Below are 21,251 nucleotides of genomic sequence, written 5' to 3' on the forward strand. Positions count from 1 at the left end.
TTGGCTATTAACTTAAAATGCTAAATTTAAGCTATAAAATTTTTAAAGTCACCCAAAAATGAAAAATTGAAAATTCTAATTTTTTTTTGGAGGACTTAAAGACATTTTCGTTGACCTTAGAAATTAATTTTATATCCCTTATATTTTATTTTAATTTTCAAAGTACCCTCTCAGCTAAAGCCTTAAAATTCACATCTGTTCCTCGTTTCTTCAGCAACAACGGAGCAGCAGAATGTGAATAATGGTGAAGATAGAGCAACCCCTTTTCAAGAAATTAACACCAACAAATTTAAAGAACAGTACATGAAGGAGACTGAAATCAAGAAGACGAAGAAGAAGAAGAAAGAACCAGAGGTAAGAACTTTTCATTTTATTCTGGCACGGGCACCGGCGCCGACGTCTGGCCCACCACCTCCTCTGATGGTTATAGAGAAAAGGGTTGATTTTGCAAAGACCTGTGGATCTATGGCTAGTAATGTACTGCAGATGCAAATGGGTGATGGTCCAAGGCCTGAATTTGGATTAGTGGAAACAAGGCCACATTTGCCTGCAAGAACGGGGTATTGGGGTAGAGATAAGACTGCTAGTACTTATGATTTGGTGGAGCAAATGCATTTTTTGTATATTAATATTATCAAAGCCAGGGATCTTCCAGTTATGGATATATCAGGGAGTCTTTAAGGGTATATCAGTCATTTTGACAGAAAATAAGTGCTTAACAGCACTTATTTGCCAAATCCATCAACAACTTATTTTCAGCATAAACACTTTTATCCAAACACTCAACTGCTTATTTATAAAAATAACTTTCAGGACTTAAAAGTTCTAAAAATATTCCATACATAAAAGTCATTTTTTTAAGCTCATCCAAATGGGCTCTTATGGGATAATTCTGATTAGCCACCTAAGTGTAGGTGTTTTGGTCCTATCTTTGCTCTTTCCTCCGTCCTTTTTAGTTGTCATATATATTAAAAATATTTGTTTCAAAATAGTTGTAAATTTAAATAGTAAGAATTAATTATCTTTTTTTAACTTTGCTCTTATTTAATTAGAGATATATTAGTTAAATAGTACTTCTAATTAATATTTTTTTTAAGAGTTATGTTAAACTTTATCATGACAACTAAAAAAGACAAATGAGTAGCTATTAATTAGCATTTAAAATCCCAAGTTTGAAGATGGGAAACAGGGCCTTAATTTGTCGGGATAAACATGACACCAATTAATTAGCATAGATTAAACCAAATTAACAATAAATAAATCATCAAATCATGTGAAAAGGGAATCCTAGCCACGTGCCATGCACATCTTTTCCAAAGTTCAATAGTTTCATTTTATGGGATAGTTATTTGCGGAGACGGATTTAGAATTTGAAGTTTATGAATTTTGAGTGATGTTAAATTAAATAAAAAAACTTTATTACTAAATGCCCAAAAGGAATCAAACCCTCAAGCTTAAGCAAGTTTCATTGTCACTGCTGAATCAAGAGACAATTTGTTAGTGAATTTTTAATAAATATTTTTTATATATATAATAAATTTCTCAATATAAATATGAGATCTATCCGAAAGTTACTAAATTTGTAAGAACCAACACATCATACCCTAAATCTGCCCCTAGTTATTTGACAAGGCACACTATTTACAAAAGGAAATTGAAATTTATTATTAAAAAATGTTACAATTATTTGTGTAACATATATTCATATGTAATATGATGAATACTCAAATTGTATACAAGTATGTCCAAAAGGAAAACTAAACTGCCTTAGAACTATAACAAATAGATGTCAAGTGGGCAAGCACTTCGAGGGTTTATAAATTATTTTATTAAGAATAAATGGGAAGTTTAGAATTAAATTATTTTTAAATAAAGGAAAAAATTTTAAAAAATTGGAAATATATTAAAATTAAAAATATATCATATAAATTGAGATAAAATAAATATGTTAATTTAAGTTGTCACTCGATGCATTAAAGAATCATGTTTTCATTCGTTTATTAAGAAATAAAGTGCAAAATGTAATTAACATAAGAATTTTTACAATAAAAATCTTGTTCAAAAGAGTAAAAAATCATAACCTACCCTCGTAAGTATTGCCTCAAATCTCCAATAAAAATTCGAGCGAATATAAGTTATAACTCTATAATTAAAGGGAGTAATTTTAGTGACTTACCCTTCCTTTTTGCAACTATCGCTTTCAAGTTTATACCCTAATGTTGAAAGTCATTACAACTCAAGGAACAAACATCTATTACAAAACATCTAGTCAAGTAATTCCATTTCATGCATAGAATTGGTTTGACTTGGCATGACATGTCACTTGACGCATGGCACCAAAATGAATATTTAGGATGAGATGATATTGAATTTAGCAAAAGTGAACTCATCTTTATATCCCAAATAAATGAATTTAGACTTTTAATTAAATCCATATTTATTGAATTTTAATAATTAATTCAATTATATTAATCCACATATTTATTTTAACTAATATATCTTAAATTTAATTAAATCTGTGTCATATAGTAGTTAGACTTAAAAAATAAGTATACCATATTACTTAATCCTATACATCACTCCTTCCTCTCTCTCTCTCTCATTTCATTCTTATCCTTTCTAACTACTAGTTTTACTTTTTAACTCCTTGTTGACATAATTTAATAGAAATAATTAAGATCACTAGTAAAATACTATTTTATCTTTAATTATTTAGTCTTTACCTACTTGCTTAAGAGTTAAGATAACTCCAACTTGAATAAGAAATTACAGTTTTAATTCTTGATACATACTGCAATCATCTTCATCCTTTTGTTGCTTAACATTGTGTATAAATTTAAAGACATAATTCTTGATACATACTGCAATCATCTTCACCCTGCACGAGTTTCTTAATTATCATAATTGGGTTTTTCATTTCCTAAAATGAAAATACTAATTCTCCATATTAGGCTAGTTTTTTTTCTTGTAGGAAAATGTTTATGACTTTATTATAAATAGATGATCATTCATTCTAACTTGATAGCATTCACAATATAGTTCTAAGGGCTTTGAGAGTTTTGTTACGTTAACACTTGTGTGGACCTCTTTTTATTCTGAAATTGTATGAGGTTATTGCTCTCGATATCTTGTACTCTATTTTATATAGTGGATTGCCCATCTCCTCTTGTGGATGTAGGTCGATTGACTGAACTACGTTAAATGTTTGTGTCTCTTTTGGTAAATTTTTCATTTTTCTTCTTACTCATGATCTTTCGAGGTTTGTTTTGCTAGCTTCCGCATGACACTTGATTAATACGGTCCTAACAAGTGGTATCAGAGTCATATTAAAATGGGTGTTCATCTTGGCGGATTCAGTTCTAACCACAACCTATTTGACAGTGATGATGATTTTTGTTGGACAAATTTTTTGAGAGAGGCTCTTTGTCTCGAAGCATATATTTGACAGAGGAGATTCAACATGTTGAATATTATAGATGGAACACGTTTATTTTGTCGGGAAGGCAAGGGGGAGAATTGTTGAGTATTTCACCTGAGTTTCTTACCATAATTGAGTTTTCCTTTTCCTAAAAGAAAAACACAAATTCTCCATATTTGACTAGTTTTTTTTCATATATAGGGAAATATTGATGACTCTATAAATGGAGGTTCATTCTTTCTAATTTGGTAGTATTTACAATATAGTCCTAAGAGTTTTGAGAGTTTTTATTTAGGAAGAGAATTTGTGAGATGCCCAAGTGTTACGTTAACACTTATGTGAATCTCTTTTTATTCTAAGTGAATTGTATACGGTTATTTTTCTCAATATTTTATACTCTCTTTTATATAGTGGACTGTTCATCTTTTCTTGTGAATATAGGTCAATTGACTGAACCCCATTAAATGTTGGTATCTCTTTTGGTATATTTTTCATTTATTTTGTTACTCATTATCTTTTAAGGTTCACTTTACTAGATTCCACATGACACTTAAATAGTTCGGATCTAACTATGCATGCGATAGAATGTGAATTACTACATAGGGCACGTGTGATATTGAACTAAAATCAAAGTACATAGCTAAGGGATGGCAAATGTTGTAAACCTGCAAAAATTTCAATCTCACATAGCAAAACAGTATTTATGAGTACACGTGGCAAAAAAGTGAGCATATTATAACCGTATTTTATTCTTTTATTTAAATTTACTACTAATATAAATAAGGTTTGTTTTCCCTCTTATTTCATCTCTTTCAATAATGGACGCCTACTATTCCAACTTGTTGGAGAGGGAATATGGTATTTCCAGATATGATCGCCCATCGGGAAAACTCACCGGCGGTTCAAAAAGTGTCAATCTTGGTTCCCAAAATGTCATCACTACTTTTGACAAGAATCTATTAATCGATTTGAGCAAACTTTCCATTAAAAATGTCATCTGTCAAAGTCGATATTCTGTAGTTCATCAAGGATTGTAAGTCCCCTTTTTAGTTAAACTTTTTTTTTTTGGAAAATGGAACTGATTCTTGATTTTTTGGAGTGGAAATGCCCTTAAATTTCTTGGGTTTTAGCTAAATTTTTGTTTCGGAATGGAACTGATTCTTGATTTTTTGGAGTGGAAATGCAACCCCTTCTTCTCTTAGGAGACTATTTTACTTTCATTCTTGTTATTTTGTCTTTAATGGTTAATAAAGTTAGTATCGTTTTAGCTATTAATCGATTTAGACCAGCTTTCCATTGGCACTGTGCTCTGTCAAAGTCGATATTCTGTAGTTTATCAAGGATTCTGAGCCCTATTTTCTAAGAATCTTGAAATGGGGTTTAGTTAAATTTTTGTTTTGGAATGGAATTGGTTCTTGATTTGTTGTGGAAATGCAACCCCTTCTTCTCTTTTGAGACTATTTAGCTGTCATTCTTGTTATTTTGTCTTTGGTGGTTAATGAAGTTTAATATCTTTTTAGCTATTAATCGATTTAGAGAAGCTTTCCATTGGAACTGTGCTCTGTCAAAGTCGATATTCTGTAGCTTATCAAGGATTGTGAGTCCCATTTTCTACTTATCTAAGAATCTTGAAATGGGTTTTAGTTAAATTTTTGTTTTGGAATGGAATTGATTCTTGATTTGTTGTGGAAATGCAACCCCCTTCTTCTCTTTTGAGACTATTTTCCGGTCATTCTTGTTATTTTGTCACTGGTGGTAACTAAAGTTAGTATCGTTCTAGCTATTAATCGATTTAGACCAGCTCTCTCTGTCAAAGTCGATATTCTGTAGTTTATCAAGGATTGTAAGTCCCGTTTTCTGCTTATCTAAGAATCTTGAACTGTGGTTTAGTTAAATTTTCGTTTTGGAATGGGTTTGATTCTTGATTTGTTGTGGAAATGCAACCCCCTTCTTCTATTTTGCTGTCATTCTTGTTATTTTGTCACTGGTGGGCTAAGTTTACTTCCATCTTTCTTGGGAAGAGATTTTGCTATCTTCAATCCAAGAATAAATAAGTTTCATTAAGAAAATAAGTTAATGATGGAGAGTGGAGCGTCTTCTTTTGGCCTATACAATCACAATATGATCATCTAAACTACAGAAAAGGGCTTTTCTTAAATTTCAACGTCCCCCATTTCATAGCTTTGTAGCAGCTTATGTATTAGCCTTAGCTACTCTTTTCAGTACTCAATTGAGTTTGAATGAAAATGCAGTTTAAGATTCCGGTCAGACTTCATATGTTTATATTAATGTAATATAGTTGAAGAGTAAGGTTGACACAAAAACGTCTCACTAATTTAAAATTTGAAAACTTGAAGGTTGCAAAAGTTGTATCAAATAATACTACTAATGAAATGGTGTCAAATATTTTGGAGTGTCCTAGAGTAGAAAATGTCATGTAAAAAGCCGGAGGGAGCGGAAGGAGAGTGGTGCATCCCTTACATGACATACATCTCATTCTATACACTTCTGTTACACCAATAGGTTGACGATTGATCTAAGAAAGTTTTGATGTTATGTGCTCCAATTCATATTATCAGTTGTCTTGCTGTTCTGAAGTTCATTTTATATTTCATGTTCCAGATATAAATCCCGCCCTGTTGCGATAAAAGTAATACAGCCAGCGAGAGCCTCAAATGTAAGTCCTGTGAGGAAGAAGAAATTCGAGAGGGAAATTACCTTGCTATCTAGAGTGAAACATGAAAACATTGTGAAGGTATGTGGTGTAAGATGGCATACTGCATCTGTTTAACTTAGTTTAGCTGTAATCATTGCACATGTTAGCTTAAACGAAGAGTCTAAATCAGGAAGGACATTATTGAGTTTGATGTTTAAGTAAGGAAAGACAATAAGATATTTTGTGATGTGTTGTACCTAATCATACCGAATATAAAGACCTGTTCAGTACGGAATGTAGCATAGAGTAATTTCTTTTTTCTTGTAACTGTGGTGTCCAGGCCAGCTTGCACCTCTACTAGAAGAAAGTTGATCCCGATATGAACGTGGATTCTGTAGGCCAAACTCTGGAAGTATGAAAAATTGCATTTTGCATAGTCAAGCCTAGTTAGATGTAGTATTAGATAATTACCAGAAGGACAAGTTATGTTCTTTCATGGCGTGCATCCTATCAATTTTTTTCTTTTTCAATTCTTTGCCTTACAGTTTATTGGTGCATCCATGGAACCAACTTTGATATTAGTCATGGAGTTAGTGAAAGGTGATACACTTGAGAAGTACCTGTGGAGCATCCGACCACATTGTCCGGATTTGAAACTTTCTCTAAGTTTTGCATTGGAAATTTCTAAAGCAATGGAGTATTTGCATGCAATGGGCATCATTCACCGTAATCTGAAGCCAAGTATTCTGCTTATCTCCCAATTCTCTATTTCACTTCAAGTTTTATGTTTATATGACTGAAGTGAGTTACGCTAGTAGTAGTATTATAACACACTGATCAGGGTTATCGCTTTAGGGCAGTACAGCAGTTTGAATTGCAAGACTTTCATTTAATGATCTTTTTAAGATTTTGAATCATAATGAATCTAGTATATATACGTATATATATAAACACATATATACAAGCATACAACTTTTTTGCATTGGTGGAACTGAAAGCAATTGGTGTTGAATCCATTGAAACCGTTAATCCGTTATAACGTTTAGAATGAAGGGTAGATTAACAATCACATGTCTATTTTCTTATCCATGGAAAGCTAAGGCAGACCTACATTATGAAGATATTAAAGCATCCATCTCGATCGTGGCTTACACAAAATATGTTCATGTATGCTTAACTAATCAAATCAATTGGAAAATATGAAAGCTGCTTCGTTATAGAGAGAAGAGAGTAAGGGCATGGGTGGATCTAGGGAAGGTTTTGCCTACCCATTCCTTTAGGCTCGAACTATGTGTACATGTACCAAAAACAATTTTATCCTCAAAATCTGTCTCATTCGTGGTCGTGTGGTAAATCTGTAGGTAATCTACTCCTAATGGAAGACGGGACAAAAATTAAACTAGCTGACTTTGGGTTAGCTAGGGAAGAGACAGAAGCTGAAATGACCATGGGCACTGGTACATTCCGCTGGATGGCTCCTGAGGTATATATGTATATATATTACATTGGGCTAAAAATATTTACTTCCTGCTTAATTGTATTATATACTTACCCTTTTGCCAATGCCAGTTGATCGACATAGAAGCAATTAATGACGGGGTGAAGAAACACTACAATCATAAAGTAGACGTCTACAGTTTCTCGATGGTTCTATGGGAGCTACTCACCAACAATACGCCATTCGAGGGAAGCAGCAGCATTATGGCAGCATATGCTACAGCTAAAGTATGCTTCCTTACCTTACAATACTACCATTAGTTCAATTTCTATGGCGATGAAGTTAGTTCAACTATATGATGCTAGCTTGTTTAAACGTTGGAGTTACAGAAGTTTAGCATCAAATACTCCCTCCGTTTCAGTTTGCTTGTCTAATTTTGATTTGACACGGAGTTTAAGAAAGTTGAAACTAAAGAATTGCCAGAAAAGGAAAGATACATCCGTTTTGAAACAAACTAAAAAAGAAAGTGAGTCAAACAAACTGAAACGGATGGAGTAACTTTTTAGGGACTAGGAAGAATATCCTACTAGATATTACAGAGAACTTCTAGTACTAGAACACAACTTTCTTGGGCCTATTGTTGTTGTTATCACTTGGCAGAATGTAATATTTTCAATTTTTATGGGTAAACTGCAGAAAGAAAGGCCAAGCACAGATGACATTCCTAAGGAGATTAAACCCCTCATCACAAATTGTTGGTCGGAGGATCCAGCTGATCGACCAGAATTTGAGAAAATATCGAAGTTCCTAGCAAATCACCTTGGCGTTGAATATACCCCAGAAGCAATAAATCCAAATCCCTCTGTGATGCAGCCAGAGATTACTGATATTTCTGGCACCAGTAAGAAGAAGAAGAAGAAGAGCAAGGGTTTGTTATGCTGTTTCAGCACGTAGGGGCATGATAACATGACAATCGAATAGGTGCAGTGACTTTTCGTTAGTTCTTAAATAATTGATGCAAGTCCTATAGTTAGTATAGTCTCTAAATTACACCATTCATTCATTGTTGAACACTGTACAGAAAATTAAGCAATATATAGCATCTTGTAAAGAGAAAACAGGAAAATATGGAAAAGTGTATATAGCGTATACACACGTGAATGTAAACAACTCGCGCTACCTCTTGTGTATATGCATTTTCTGACATTCACATGCTATGTTCATGAGGTTCTGAGCTGCATCTTATATATCATAGCAGTATCTACTGACATGCCAACGTCTCTACTATGTGAAATCCGCGACAACTGTACTATACACATTTGAAACTTGGTAACATGTGTATGCGTCCACTGTTTGCTCACTTGGTGATTCGAACCCACAATTCACATGTATGTATGAGGATGTTAACTTTCTCATAAATTGTCATCATCATTTCTGTTGATCTTCAAAAATCATTACTTATTTTAGATTATAAGTTTTTCTTTTTTTCTCTTAAACTCCATTACAATCAAATACATCCACATAGATTGAGATATAGGAAGTAAAATATTTAACGAAATCAAAAATATTTACTTTTGATAAATACATTCACATAAATTAAGACGGAGAAAGTATAAGTTGCTATAATTCTCATATTAATATGATGAAAAAATACATCTTAAAATGTTGATATAAGTCCGTACGAAAAGCGCAACCAATGGAGTACTAATTTCTTGAAGTTATCCTAACTATGATTAGGTGAAAACAATGTGTTCCAAATCTCAGAAAAAGCCTCAACAATCACACCATGATAATTCTTAGCATTTAATGACAAAAAACACTGCAAAAGTTGCTCCAAATCATTTTTCTCAAACATTTTTTTCTCCAAAATCATTTCCATCATCGAACTTTTGAAATCTTCATATGGATCCTCTGATTTCTTCACTATGGCAAAACTCTCCTTTACTTTTCTCTCCACGTTACAAGGTATCAACTCCGACAACCTCGCCGGTAATTCGCCGTCCGATGATGTCGTTGACGTCGAAATTGATGACCTTCTACCTGAAAAATTAGTTTTACGTCTTCAATCTTCTGAGATATAATATAATTAAATAATAATTTTTTTTTAATAATTTAAATTTTTGAATGATATGATCGCACGTTTTAAAATAATACTTATTAAAATAGATAAAAGGTAAGAAGCGATACAATTACATAATTTAAAATGTATTTTATTTAACAATTTAAATTTTATGTAAGATGGTTACATACTTTTAACACAATTCATATGTAAGAATATGACTCACATGTGAAAGGGAATAGCAGAAACATAATAATATAATTAAATAACCAAGGGTGTGTTTGCGACAGTGAAAAGTCTTTTTTTTTTAATTAAAAAGGAAAGATCCACGTCAAAATCATTTTTTAGTAATTGATTACAAGGAAAAAAAAATTCATCAAAATAAGAAAAATGATTTTTCTAACTTATGGGTTAAAGTGATCGTTCTCACTAGGACTGTGTTTAACTTTCAAGCGTAACTTCCACTTAAATATTATTTATGCAAAAATTTCTAATACCCTTCTATTCATATTTTTAAATATTTTTGAGACATATTTTTAATATATATGTCTAAAAATATCTTTTTATTCATTTTTTTAATTTTTTTTAGTTATACGTTTTATTCTATTTTTTTTTAAAACGCTACGTGATAAAAAAATTTAGTTATTTTTTTTAAAAAAAGCTATATTGATAAACAAGACTAGAATTTTTTTTATCCGGTAGCTTTTAAAATAAAAAAATTGGAATAATACGTATAACTAAAAAAAATAATTAAAAAGTTGGATTAAAAGATGAATAGAAGGGTATTTTTAGACATATATATATATATATTAAAAATATGTCTCAATTTTTTTTTTTAAAGTTGGATTAAAAGATGAATACAAGGGTATTTGAAAATTTTAAAATTTATAAAATGTTTAAGATAAAAAGATGAATAGAAAGATATTTTTAGACCAAAAGGTAGATGAAGGGTATTTAAAAACTTTTTTCTATAGTTCAGGATATTTTTGGTCCTTTTCCATTTTTAATATTTAGGCTGTTAGAGATAAGGGTAAAACAGAGCATAAAGATTAACGTGAGGGGCATTTTATGCGCTATAGGTAGACGAAGGATATTTTTATACTAATTCGCATAGTTAAAAGATATTTTAGACCTTTTTCCGTACCTGATTTGCTAATATAATATTAAACTTTTAATATACATTCATCTAGTTTTTCTGAAAAAATATTTTTCATATAAAATGACTTCCCCGTCACATGAAACGAAATTTAAATATATAAAATACTCTATCTAACAATTTAAACTTTTAAATCAGTATATTTACCATTTTTGTTTATGATGCCCCTTGTGACGTTCTTGACTCTTCTCTTGGTGGTAGCAATCTTTTTTGGACGCCTTGTCGTGGTAGTCAAGGACGAATCATCCGAAAACAACACGTAGCTTTAACAAGAAGAAGATATTAATGTCTCAGTCTCGTTTTTTTCATCTTCATTGATAATATTTATATCGTCATGATCCCAATTAGCTTTAAGATTATGTTTATTTAGAATAATCATCTTTTTTTCATGAAACATATTCTAAAAGTTTTATTTAAATTTTAAATTTCAAAATGAAAATATAATGTTATTCCGTCTATTTTAATTCACGTGGGGGAGGGAGGGAGGGATGGTGTTGAATGTTTTTATCTAAAACAAATTATAGACTGCTGTTATAAATCTATTTCGTTAGGAATAAAATGAAAAATATTGTAATTAAAGTAATTTTAAACAGAAATATGATAATTTTTTGGGATCGAAAAAATAATATAATACTTCTTATGTTCCACTAAATTTTGCATTGTTTGAAGTACTTTGTCAAAATCCTTAATATTTAGTGTGAATCCAGACATAGTACTTACAATTTTCGTATTTCAATTTTTCTTTTAATCAAAAGCCACCTTCTTGACGGGGAAAATTTAGATATTTGGAAAGGAAAAAGATGCAGTAAGTGAAAATAATTATTCTCTTTGTTTTAATTTATTTATCTTACCTTTTTTTAGTATATTTCAAAAGAATGTCTTTTTTATTGACACTTCATTAATTCTAACTTTCTGCATAATATATTTTAGATCACAAAATTAAAAGACACTTTAGTATATTCAACATGTCTTTAGTTTAAAATCACAACACTCAAAACTTTTATTACTTTCATAAACTTTGTATCAAATTAAAATTGAAAAATAAATTAAAACGGAAGAGAATAATATTGATCGAGACCTGGTGCGGCTATCATCGGATGTGTTTGCTTCTCCATTCCTTGAGCTACATCGGTTGCCGGCGGTTATCGGAGTCGATATCAATAATGACTCATTATTTCGATGAATCATTTTTTCGGACAAAAGATCAAGGGTGATGAGTTGTGTATTTGGGAAGAATGAAGGGATAGGATGTTGAGGAAGTGTACAAGGGTCCTTGGAACGACATGAATGGAAAGAGCTAGATACAGCTTTAGATATTCTAAGCTTCAAAAGTTTAGCCATTTTTTAAAAAGAAAAATAAACAAATTGTGTCTTCTTCTTATCTCTCTGTGTATGAATAATGATATATATATGGTGGAGTGGAGAGGACTAGATCTCAACTTTGCCTTTATTGACAAAAAAGTGTAAACTATAATTAGTGTTGAGAGGATTAGTGAGATTTTTGTGTATTAGATTCTACAATAGGGAACTGGAGGTAGAAAGAATTTTTTTTTTAATGACAAAGGAAATCCACGCTAACATTTGGATGCACACAGGGTAAAACTCTGCTCCTATGCAATAGCTCGCAAACCACATAAGAGAAGTAACCCGCACTAGGCAAGCTCGTTGCAACGAACTCGACCTAGAAGGTAAATTTCTTTGCTTTCGCTGGCAAGGAATTTCGAACTTGAGACCCCCAACATGAAAGTCCCAAATCCAAACTACTGGGCCACCCCAGGGTGGAGGTAGAAAGATCATTTAGACACTCAAACTGTGATTTATTCCAATTAAATACTTGAACATATGATAATTAAACCTCGGTAAAATTTTAGACTTGTTCCAATTGAAGCTGGTGTATAATTAAGCAAGATAACATATACTATAATATGGTTAACTTAACTATCTGATAGATTCTTGAAAACATGCGCAATTTTTTTTTCAAAATTTGAACTGAAAGTAAATATTTTATCATGTGTTCATGTGCTCAATGGAATAATTCTAATGGTTAAATGAAATAAACTGATAAATTTAAAAGGATCTTGATGCATTAAGACTAATAATTAACATATATACGATAAATATTTACCCATATCAAACTTTTTACATCAAATTATAATGTGCAAACATGTGTTGATAATTTCATATAGTTTGCTGCAAACAGTGGGAAATTCTTACCAATGCTTTAACATCACTTCCCCCCTTATCAAGGAGAGTATTTATTTTTTTCATTGGAAAAAGCTGATCCCAAGGATAACAATAATTAATTAGGTACACATTGTTGATTAAGGCATATGGGAGAGGAAAAGGTAATCATTTGTCTTCATCATGAAGCCATTTGTACAATTATATATGCCTTCTATAACTACTTGAGAGAAAAGATTATATATGTGATGGAAAAAGAGCAAAGTATTGTCATAATTGTGATGAAAGCTTTATGCAAGATAGGCCCAATGAAAATTCAATTCAAAGTAAGAGAAGATGGAGGGAATCCAAGGGAACAAAAAAACAAAATCATGTTGGCAGATTTTTCAATTAGACTCCTCAACTTAGTATTTTTTTCAGCTAAAATGTCTAAGTAAAATTTCATGTCAACTTCAAGTGTCTGTGTATGTGTCCAATCTTTTCTCTCCTTTACCTGCAGTAACTATGTGTCTTTTGACAGAGATGATCAAGCTGCCTTTTGCACTACTGCTATTTCACTAGACAGCTACACACACAATGATTTAGTGAAGAAATTCTTTTTAAGCTTCCATGAAGCACATGGTGACACATGTTTGGTTATCTCATCCAAACATATGCCACGATCTGCAACCAAGGGTGTATATGGCTTAGTGATCAATGAAGTGCATTGGACATCATGAGATCTCACGGTAACTTTCAGCAGGGACAAAAATAGTTATCTTATCTAACCATCTGCCTCGATCTGCAATCGAGGGTGTGTGACTTAGTAGTCAATAAAGCGGATTGAGCATCATGAGATCTCATGTTAATTTTCAACGGAGACAAAAATAATATGTAATTTTTTCCCATCAATCCTAGTAATAATAACTTTCAAGGAATTGAAATTGAAACTAGCTATTAATAGGGGACGAAAATGCTTATCACCTCTAATAACATTCAAGCAAGCACCTAATTTATTCTAAAATCTTGAAAAGATACAAATATTCTTGCAAACTCTAGGTAATATGTTAGTTAGCAATCAAAAGATCGCCATATATGCAGATCTCCTGCCATATGGGTCTGAAGTTCAAACGAAAATTACTGAACTTCAGCCATATGAAACTTCAAACATTTTGTCTAACAAGATTAATTTTGGACGCGCGGTGCCTGAAGTTGTTTCAAAGTGATTGAGTTGCAAATTTTAGGCAAATCTTATAGCAAGGTGGAAACAGAAAAGGAACATATATAAAGGAGGAAATATTCACAGCTAAAATAAGGCCTCATGCAGCATAAAATCACTTGAGAGACTACCAAAAACAAGTTTACCATGAGAACTAATGAATATAATCTTTCTATTCCCGAGCAAGTTTGTATAATTGGTATCTCAACTGTAATACAAGAAAATCAGTAAAGGTCTTCCAGTGCAAAAACCTCGGAAGTAATTTCCGATCTCTTTGCACGAAGCAATTAAAGTAATAATATTGTTGAACTCTGCACTCATATGATCTTTCAATGGAGAGATGGAAATCGAGAGAAAAAAAGAGGTACAGGTAACAAAAAGTTAGATATGTTTATCCCTGTTGCGAAAAATGCGAGGAACCTGAATGTAATCTTTTCCCAGATGCTCCCTTTAGTCAAATACCAGGGAGCAAGTAGGTATGTGTTCATTTGTCTTGTATAAATAGGTGGCAACCGTGCAAATTTGGACCCTTCATGTTCTTCCAGTCATAACTTACTTCCTTTTGCAGTCCTCTGTTTGTTTTTGACTTAATTTTCTTACTGCCTGAAACGATTCATGGAAAGATCAATCATGACTGAAAATGTTCAAGGAGCAATTGCAAAATCAATGAAAATGTTCAAAAAGCAATTGCAAAGTGCAATTATAAGGGTGAAAGAGGGAAGGTGGAACGGACTATGGAGAGAACTGCCAGCAGCTGATAAAATCTCAACTATAAAAAGAAATTCAAAGTAACAGCAAGCAGCAGTTGGTTTATCTGTCAAACCTAAATAGTCACATTGTAGTACAAATCCAAAGTGATCCTCATGAAGATCAACCAAGGATTATTTAGATAAAGTTAACAGTTAGATCGACTAAAGGGTCATGTAACCTTTTCCAGAAGTCTTACCACATTCAACAAATGCATTAACAAAGGAGTTCTCCCTGTAACTATCCTGCACTTAAATATGTTAAGATGGATAACTGGGATTAGGGATGGCACAAGTTCACTAGAGAGAAATAGGACCCGCAGCCGAAACCCTTCAGTTGTGCACAGGGTAAACCCCGCTCAATTGTTGTGCAGATCAGTTCTCGTTTAGATACATACATATTTACATTACTGAATTCATAATTTAAATTTCTCTTTTCTCCCCGAAAGTAGTATTTCTCTAGGCTCTATCAGCCCTAAAAGATCACAAGCGTGGTAGGTATCCCGTGGAATTAGTCTAGGTGGCACACAAGCTGGCTCAGACTCCACGGTTATCAAAAAAAGAAAAAAATCACAAGTGTGGTAGTGATGCATTTTTCCCTTAAAGTTCATAATAACTCCTCTAAATGGATTATTTGCTTGCATATTGATCTTGAATAGTTAACTTGGTAGAAGCCCAGTATAGCCACTCCAAGAAAGATTCTGTGGAAGTATATTGGCTAATATTGTACTTATCTAACTCCTTTGAGATTCTCACACCAAGAACAGATGAGTTTGCAAGCTCTCTAATGAAAGGAAGACTGAAATATAGAAGTGATAAGCACACAACTAAAGATCGCACGGCTTTTTCACAGGAACAGCTAGAGGATGGTTTTCAGTTTTAAAAATGCATAAATGCTAAAGTCGACAGATCATGAGGTAAAACAAAATCAAGAAGTATCCAGATTCCAGAACAGACCATAAAAGGTTATTGATAGACAAAAGAAGAAAATTTAGTTTTATCATCCACAGAATTTAGAAATACGGAAAAATAGTTACGGGAAAAAATCTTGAAGAATGTGTAGACATGCAGAAGAAGAATAGACAGACAGATGGTTGCAACAATAGAATGACTGCATTTCACTCGACGAACTTTGAATTACTGTTCAAGAACCAAACACTGGACCTAAGAAAGTTTATAGTAGATGAACGATTTCAAAAATCTCAATTAAATGAAGAAAAATTACCAAAAAGATTGATGGAAAATGTAAACAACATGAAAAGAAGTTAAGAGAACAATCAGCTTTACAATCTTATCCATATAATAAATGAAAGAAGAGAGAGAATTTGAATTAAGTCCATCATCACGATTACAACATATCCTAGGTCCTGATTTTCACTATCCACATAACTCTCCTATCCCCTAATTGAATTTGGATATAGGGATAAACATGCAACATAGAAACCAATTTCTCAAGTAGAGATGGAAAAGGACAAAGCAGTTGCTTTTTTTTGTTGTTGAATATAGAGCTGTCTGGACCAAACCTTGGGCACACCTCGACTAATCCATTGGACAGTCTTCTACAATTCACAAGTAGTGGTATGGTAATCTTGTACGCCAAGACTAGAGGAGATGGACTCACTAAGTATTACAACGAGAGTCGAACCTGAGATACACGTAGTTATTTTACATATCAACCACTCAGCCCTCCACTTAGGAACTTGAAAGCAGTTGATCTAGCTGGTGCCTTTGTATTGTGGCATTTGATGGTAAAATGTTTAGATGGTAAGTACTTATGAGGATGCCAGTTGGTCATGCTGCGTTCTGATGATCTGTGATAGCGGCAACAATCAAGGCACCAATATTGGTGTCTTATTTGCTAACATATGGTGTGCATGATGACAAATGGTGGGGATGGAGGAAAAGCTTTGCCAAATGGTGGGGATGGAGGAAAAGCTTTATGAGTCTTGTGTCAAATACGAAATGGAGCGACATGGGCAATGAGGATTCGTATAACCGACCCCAACTTGTTTTGGATTGACGCATAGTATCATTGTAGTCTTGTGCCAAATTGGGAGAACGGGCTCCAATCTCTTTCTCAAATTTGTGATAGATAATCATGTTTACACGCCTATCAAGACTGTTAAAATTTAAAGGGATGGGCCTTATGACCACCAACCAGTGTTGTCAAAGGCGCACTTTAAGCACGCTTAAGCCCTGAAACGAGGCTCAAAACGTGTTTAGCGCTTCACCTCGCTTTATGTGCGCTTCAGTGTGGTCATCAAGGTTCTAAGGCAAACGTTTCCTTGCCAATGAGCCTCTTTTGAAGAAGTGACACTAAACAATTGATATTTCACTTTATCATACCTTTTTTCCAATTTCTTTTGTCATTCATGTTTGTAATTATTGGTCTTGGTCTAAACATATATATTTGTATCTTTTTCTCTCTTTGCGCCTTTTTCACTAAAGCACACACTTTTATTTGCGCTCTGCGCTTAAAGCCCCAATGGACCTTAGAGCTTTTTTGCGCTTTTCGCCTTTGATAACACTGCCACTAACATCACGGATAGCACCAACATAGACACACTCGATATCTGCATCAGGATAAGTTTCTTGAGAGGATGATAACAAACTTTTAAGTCACTTTTGTCAAGCAGAAGTATGAGAAAGAGCTCTCTTTTGGAAGTTTAATCAACTTCTAAGGGAAAAGTGATCTATTGAGATGTATACTGTTCTTATATGCATTGTCATTGATATGTAAGAAGAAGAATATTACTACATCCTCCTCTCTTTGATGCACTTTCTCCTTTGGTATGTCCTGAAAAATTTACATCTCTCTCTGTGGCAAAATCTGTCATCTTGAAAGCCAAATTTAACAGAGTGACATTTTAATCTACTGATTGAATTTATATGCTATCTTTATACTCCCTTCGTTTAAATTTTTTTGTCTATCCTACTTTTGTTTTTAGTATGTTTAAAAAAGAATGCCTCTTTCCTTTTTTGGCAACTCTTTAGTTCCAACTTTTCACATGGCATGTTTAAGACCACAACATTAAAGGGCATTTTGGTATATTTGACATATCTTTAATTTAAGACCAAAAGATTCAAAAGTCTTTTTTACTTTCTTAAACTCCGTGCCAAGTCAAAACAGGACAAAAAATTTAAATGGGGGTGTAGAAGATTTGGATCTTCTAACTAGCATAATAACCCCTAACAAAATATAATACTAACTCATTAAAACACTATTCGCTTTTAACAATAAAAAAAAAATATTCGCTTAATCGCCCTTCCCCGGACCCTGCGCATAGCGGGAGCTTAAGTGCACCGGGCTGCCCTTTTTTTTTAATCGCCATGAAAAGTCACCAAATTATACAAAGGTCTTTCCAATTCGAAAATCCATATTTCTACCTTACAAGAAGGCATCCCTGGGTAAATGGACATTTAAAAACAACAAGTTCATCATTATTCATAAAGAAAATAACAATCAACATAACAAGTCAATACACTCAAGAAAAGGTTTAGTTTGTGAGGCAAATTGAATTCAAATGTTCAAATTAATAGTAACAATCAAACGAAGGATCAAGTTCCTCCAACAGCCCCACAAGACAAGGTCCAATAGTGCAGATGCAGCTTACCTGAACTATTTCCTAACTAAGCCTTTAAAATATTCACCTATATTATATTGGATACTTGTATTTGCACCTAATGCTGAATCACCTATGCACTCAAAATCCTACAAAATCTATTGTTATCTTGCAAGGCTGCTTGTATGCCATGTATATTTGATGTTATCTCTCACAAACCAATTCTTGTTGAAACGTTGTTATATCCTCATATAAAAACAGCTCAGGTTTTTAACTATTCAAAGTAGCATGCTCAGAAATCATAACATAAATGAATCAACTTTCTGTGAACAATAGGCACCCAAATAACTGGACTGAAACAGAGAAAGAGAGCTAACCATCGAACGCAGAGGTGGCAGCTCGATATGAACAAATCGGACAGACATCTTAGATATCTCGGATATAGCAGCCTCTCGAACTTCAGCAACGTCACTGTTTAACTCCTCATAGGCCGCCTCAAATGCCTCCTGCCAAAACTTAAGCAGTCTGATCCGAGGACTATTAGTGTACACATCCCACATATGATTCACCAACTTCTCCCTCTCTTCCATTTCCTGCAAACAGAGTATGATTTTCTCAAAGAATCAATAAAGCACTTACAATGTACCTCCTCCATCCAAATTTATTCGCCACTTTAAGCTTATTCATAGTAAAAAAAAAAAGCAGTCCGGTGCACTAAGCTGGAAGAGCTAGGCCACAAGGATCTATTGTACTTAATCTTTTACCCTGCATTTCTCCAAGAGTTTATTTTAACAATTCGAACTTGTGATCTACTTATCACATGTCAACAACTTTACCAACTTATTAACGGTCAACTTAACTAATTTTTGGAGCTAAATAGAAGACTCCAGTTTTATCTGGCATTTCTGCAAGATGTTAATTCCACAATTCGAACTGCTCGTGATCCTACTGACCACATGACAAGAACTTTACTAGCTATAAATAGTCAACTTAACCAATTTTTGGAGCTAAATCGAAAAACACTACCGTCTTAACTACATTTCTGCAAGAGTTTATTTCCACAATTCAAATTCGTAATCTTTCAATCACACGATAACAACTTTACCAGCTTATTAATAGTCAACTTAACTAATTTTTGGAGCTAAATCAAACAAGACTTCCGTCTTACCCTGCATTTGAGCCAGAGGGTTATTTCCACAATTCGAACCCGTAATCATATGGCAACAACTTTACCATCTTACTAATAATCAACTTAACTAATTTTCATAGCTAAATGAACAAAACTAATTTTGAATCTGGAGCTACGGAAAGTGCGAAAAGCATACTGGATCTAACTTATTTACAGAAAGTAAAAAAAAAAAAGGATAAGCATTAGTAACGTACAAGGACGTCGAGATCATCTGATATCGGAATATCGAATAGGTCGGAGAGACTATTAAGGTTTCCGGCGGACCATCGGAGTGAAACAGTACCGGTAAACATTGACCAAAATGCTAACAAAAGTATAGCAGCCAATGCCCAAAATTTATACCGACCTCTTCCGAACAATGTAGCATCATATAATGATTTCGAATGTATTGAATTTGTATTCGACGATGAATACACCGTCGTCGGTGTAGATACCGGTATTGATTCGTCGTCTTTCATTTGTAGATTTTGATTGTTATGAGTAGTATTGAATATTTGTCTGAATAGAGAAAAACTCAGATATGGATGAACAGTTGAGTCGATCTGAGGAGAGAGAAAGAAACAGAGAATCTGAGTTAACGGAAAAGGAAAGCGATCGTGAATTTGCCGGGCAGCACGTTGAGTTGTTACCTGGAGACAAATAATCTATCCGTCCTATTATGACATAATTTTGAGATTCAACTCAAAAAATTATATATATAGATTTTTATTTACTTGTCATTTTTAAATTTTAATATATAAAAAAATTATTTTTGTTTCAATATTAATTACTTAATTGTCCAAATATAAATTTCAATACTTCTAATGCAAAAATATCATGTGTGGTGAGATTCAACAATTTATGATTATTTTTTTTTACGAAACAACAACATACCTAGGGTTTAAATATTAACAAAATTAAATTTTAAAATTCTAAATCACTATACTTAATTAAATTTTATGTGTTAATTTATTTAAAATGCTCATTTTTCAATCTTTAATTTTGTACATTCATAAAGTAATTTTTTAATAAATATTTTTTTTTACTTTCCTGATGACTGGAATGAATAAGCAAACCTGTTTGTTATTATTCTATAACCATATTTTGTGGATACTAAATCAACGAAATTATTTTTTTTTATAAAAAAAGTTTGACTCAATAAAATTGGTCAGCATATGACTGGGGCCTTACTACATACATCTCAAGAATAGTTGCCGGTGGCACCTAAACATTCTCTAATCCAAACTATTCAAAAGAATTCATAATCAAAATTTCCCCTTATAAATTGGAGTCAATCTTAAGCAAAGAAACACATAATAAAAATAATTATAAAGTTATTTGATCTCTCATATACAAATAAACGCATGTTTCCTCCTTTTCCTTTTCTTCTCTTTAGCCATTACTAGAGAGTGAGACTGGAACTTGATTTGATTGAAAGCATACTAAGAGAAAAGCCTCATAATACAAGAAAAGAAAAAAGAGTCTTGAAAAAAGGCTCAGAACTCAACACCATTTGTAATGTTGAATGGCTACTGTCCGATTAGAGTACTTACCACAAGAAAATTAAAATATTTTAAAATCATGATGTTTCTATCAATACTTTTATGAATTTTAGAGAGTTTTCGACATTAAAGCAATAAAAAACACACGATGACATAAGAAAAGTTC

General features: G+C 32.8%; 3 protein-coding genes across 3 annotated transcripts; 1 reads left to right on the forward strand and 2 right to left on the reverse strand.

Moving 5' to 3' along the window:
* The first annotated feature begins 4,208 nt into the window (after nt 1-4,208).
* Nucleotides 4,209-8,662, forward strand: LOC129895903 (serine/threonine/tyrosine-protein kinase HT1-like). The gene is made up of 6 exons (XM_055971689.1): nt 4,209-4,451; nt 6,041-6,173; nt 6,620-6,815; nt 7,436-7,557; nt 7,644-7,799; nt 8,209-8,662. Exons 1-6 carry the CDS (start codon nt 4,237-4,239, stop codon nt 8,464-8,466), a joined length of 1,080 nt encoding a protein of 359 aa, XP_055827664.1. The 5' UTR covers nt 4,209-4,236; the 3' UTR covers nt 8,467-8,662.
* A 468-nt stretch (nt 8,663-9,130) lies between these two features.
* On the reverse strand, nt 9,131-12,100 carry LOC129895833 (transcription repressor OFP7-like). The gene is made up of 3 exons (XM_055971604.1): nt 11,806-12,100; nt 10,875-10,990; nt 9,131-9,552 (listed from the first exon to the last, which is right to left on the reverse strand). Exons 1-3 carry the CDS (start codon nt 12,066-12,068, stop codon nt 9,236-9,238), a joined length of 696 nt encoding a protein of 231 aa, XP_055827579.1. The 5' UTR covers nt 12,069-12,100; the 3' UTR covers nt 9,131-9,235.
* Nucleotides 12,101-14,247: 2,147 nt separating this feature from the next.
* On the reverse strand, nt 14,248-20,253 carry LOC129895255 (uncharacterized). Its single transcript, XM_055970939.1, has 3 exons — nt 19,799-20,253; nt 18,793-19,008; nt 14,248-14,709 (listed from the first exon to the last, which is right to left on the reverse strand). The coding sequence occupies exons 1-3, from the start codon at nt 20,060-20,062 to the stop codon at nt 14,659-14,661; spliced, it is 531 nt and encodes a 176-aa protein (XP_055826914.1). The 5' UTR covers nt 20,063-20,253; the 3' UTR covers nt 14,248-14,658.
* Between the last annotated feature and the right edge of the window lie 998 nt (nt 20,254-21,251).

This window comes from Solanum dulcamara, chromosome 7 (genome assembly GCF_947179165.1).
Source record: "Solanum dulcamara chromosome 7, daSolDulc1.2, whole genome shotgun sequence".
Lineage (NCBI taxonomy): Eukaryota > Viridiplantae > Streptophyta > Magnoliopsida > Solanales > Solanaceae > Solanum > Solanum dulcamara.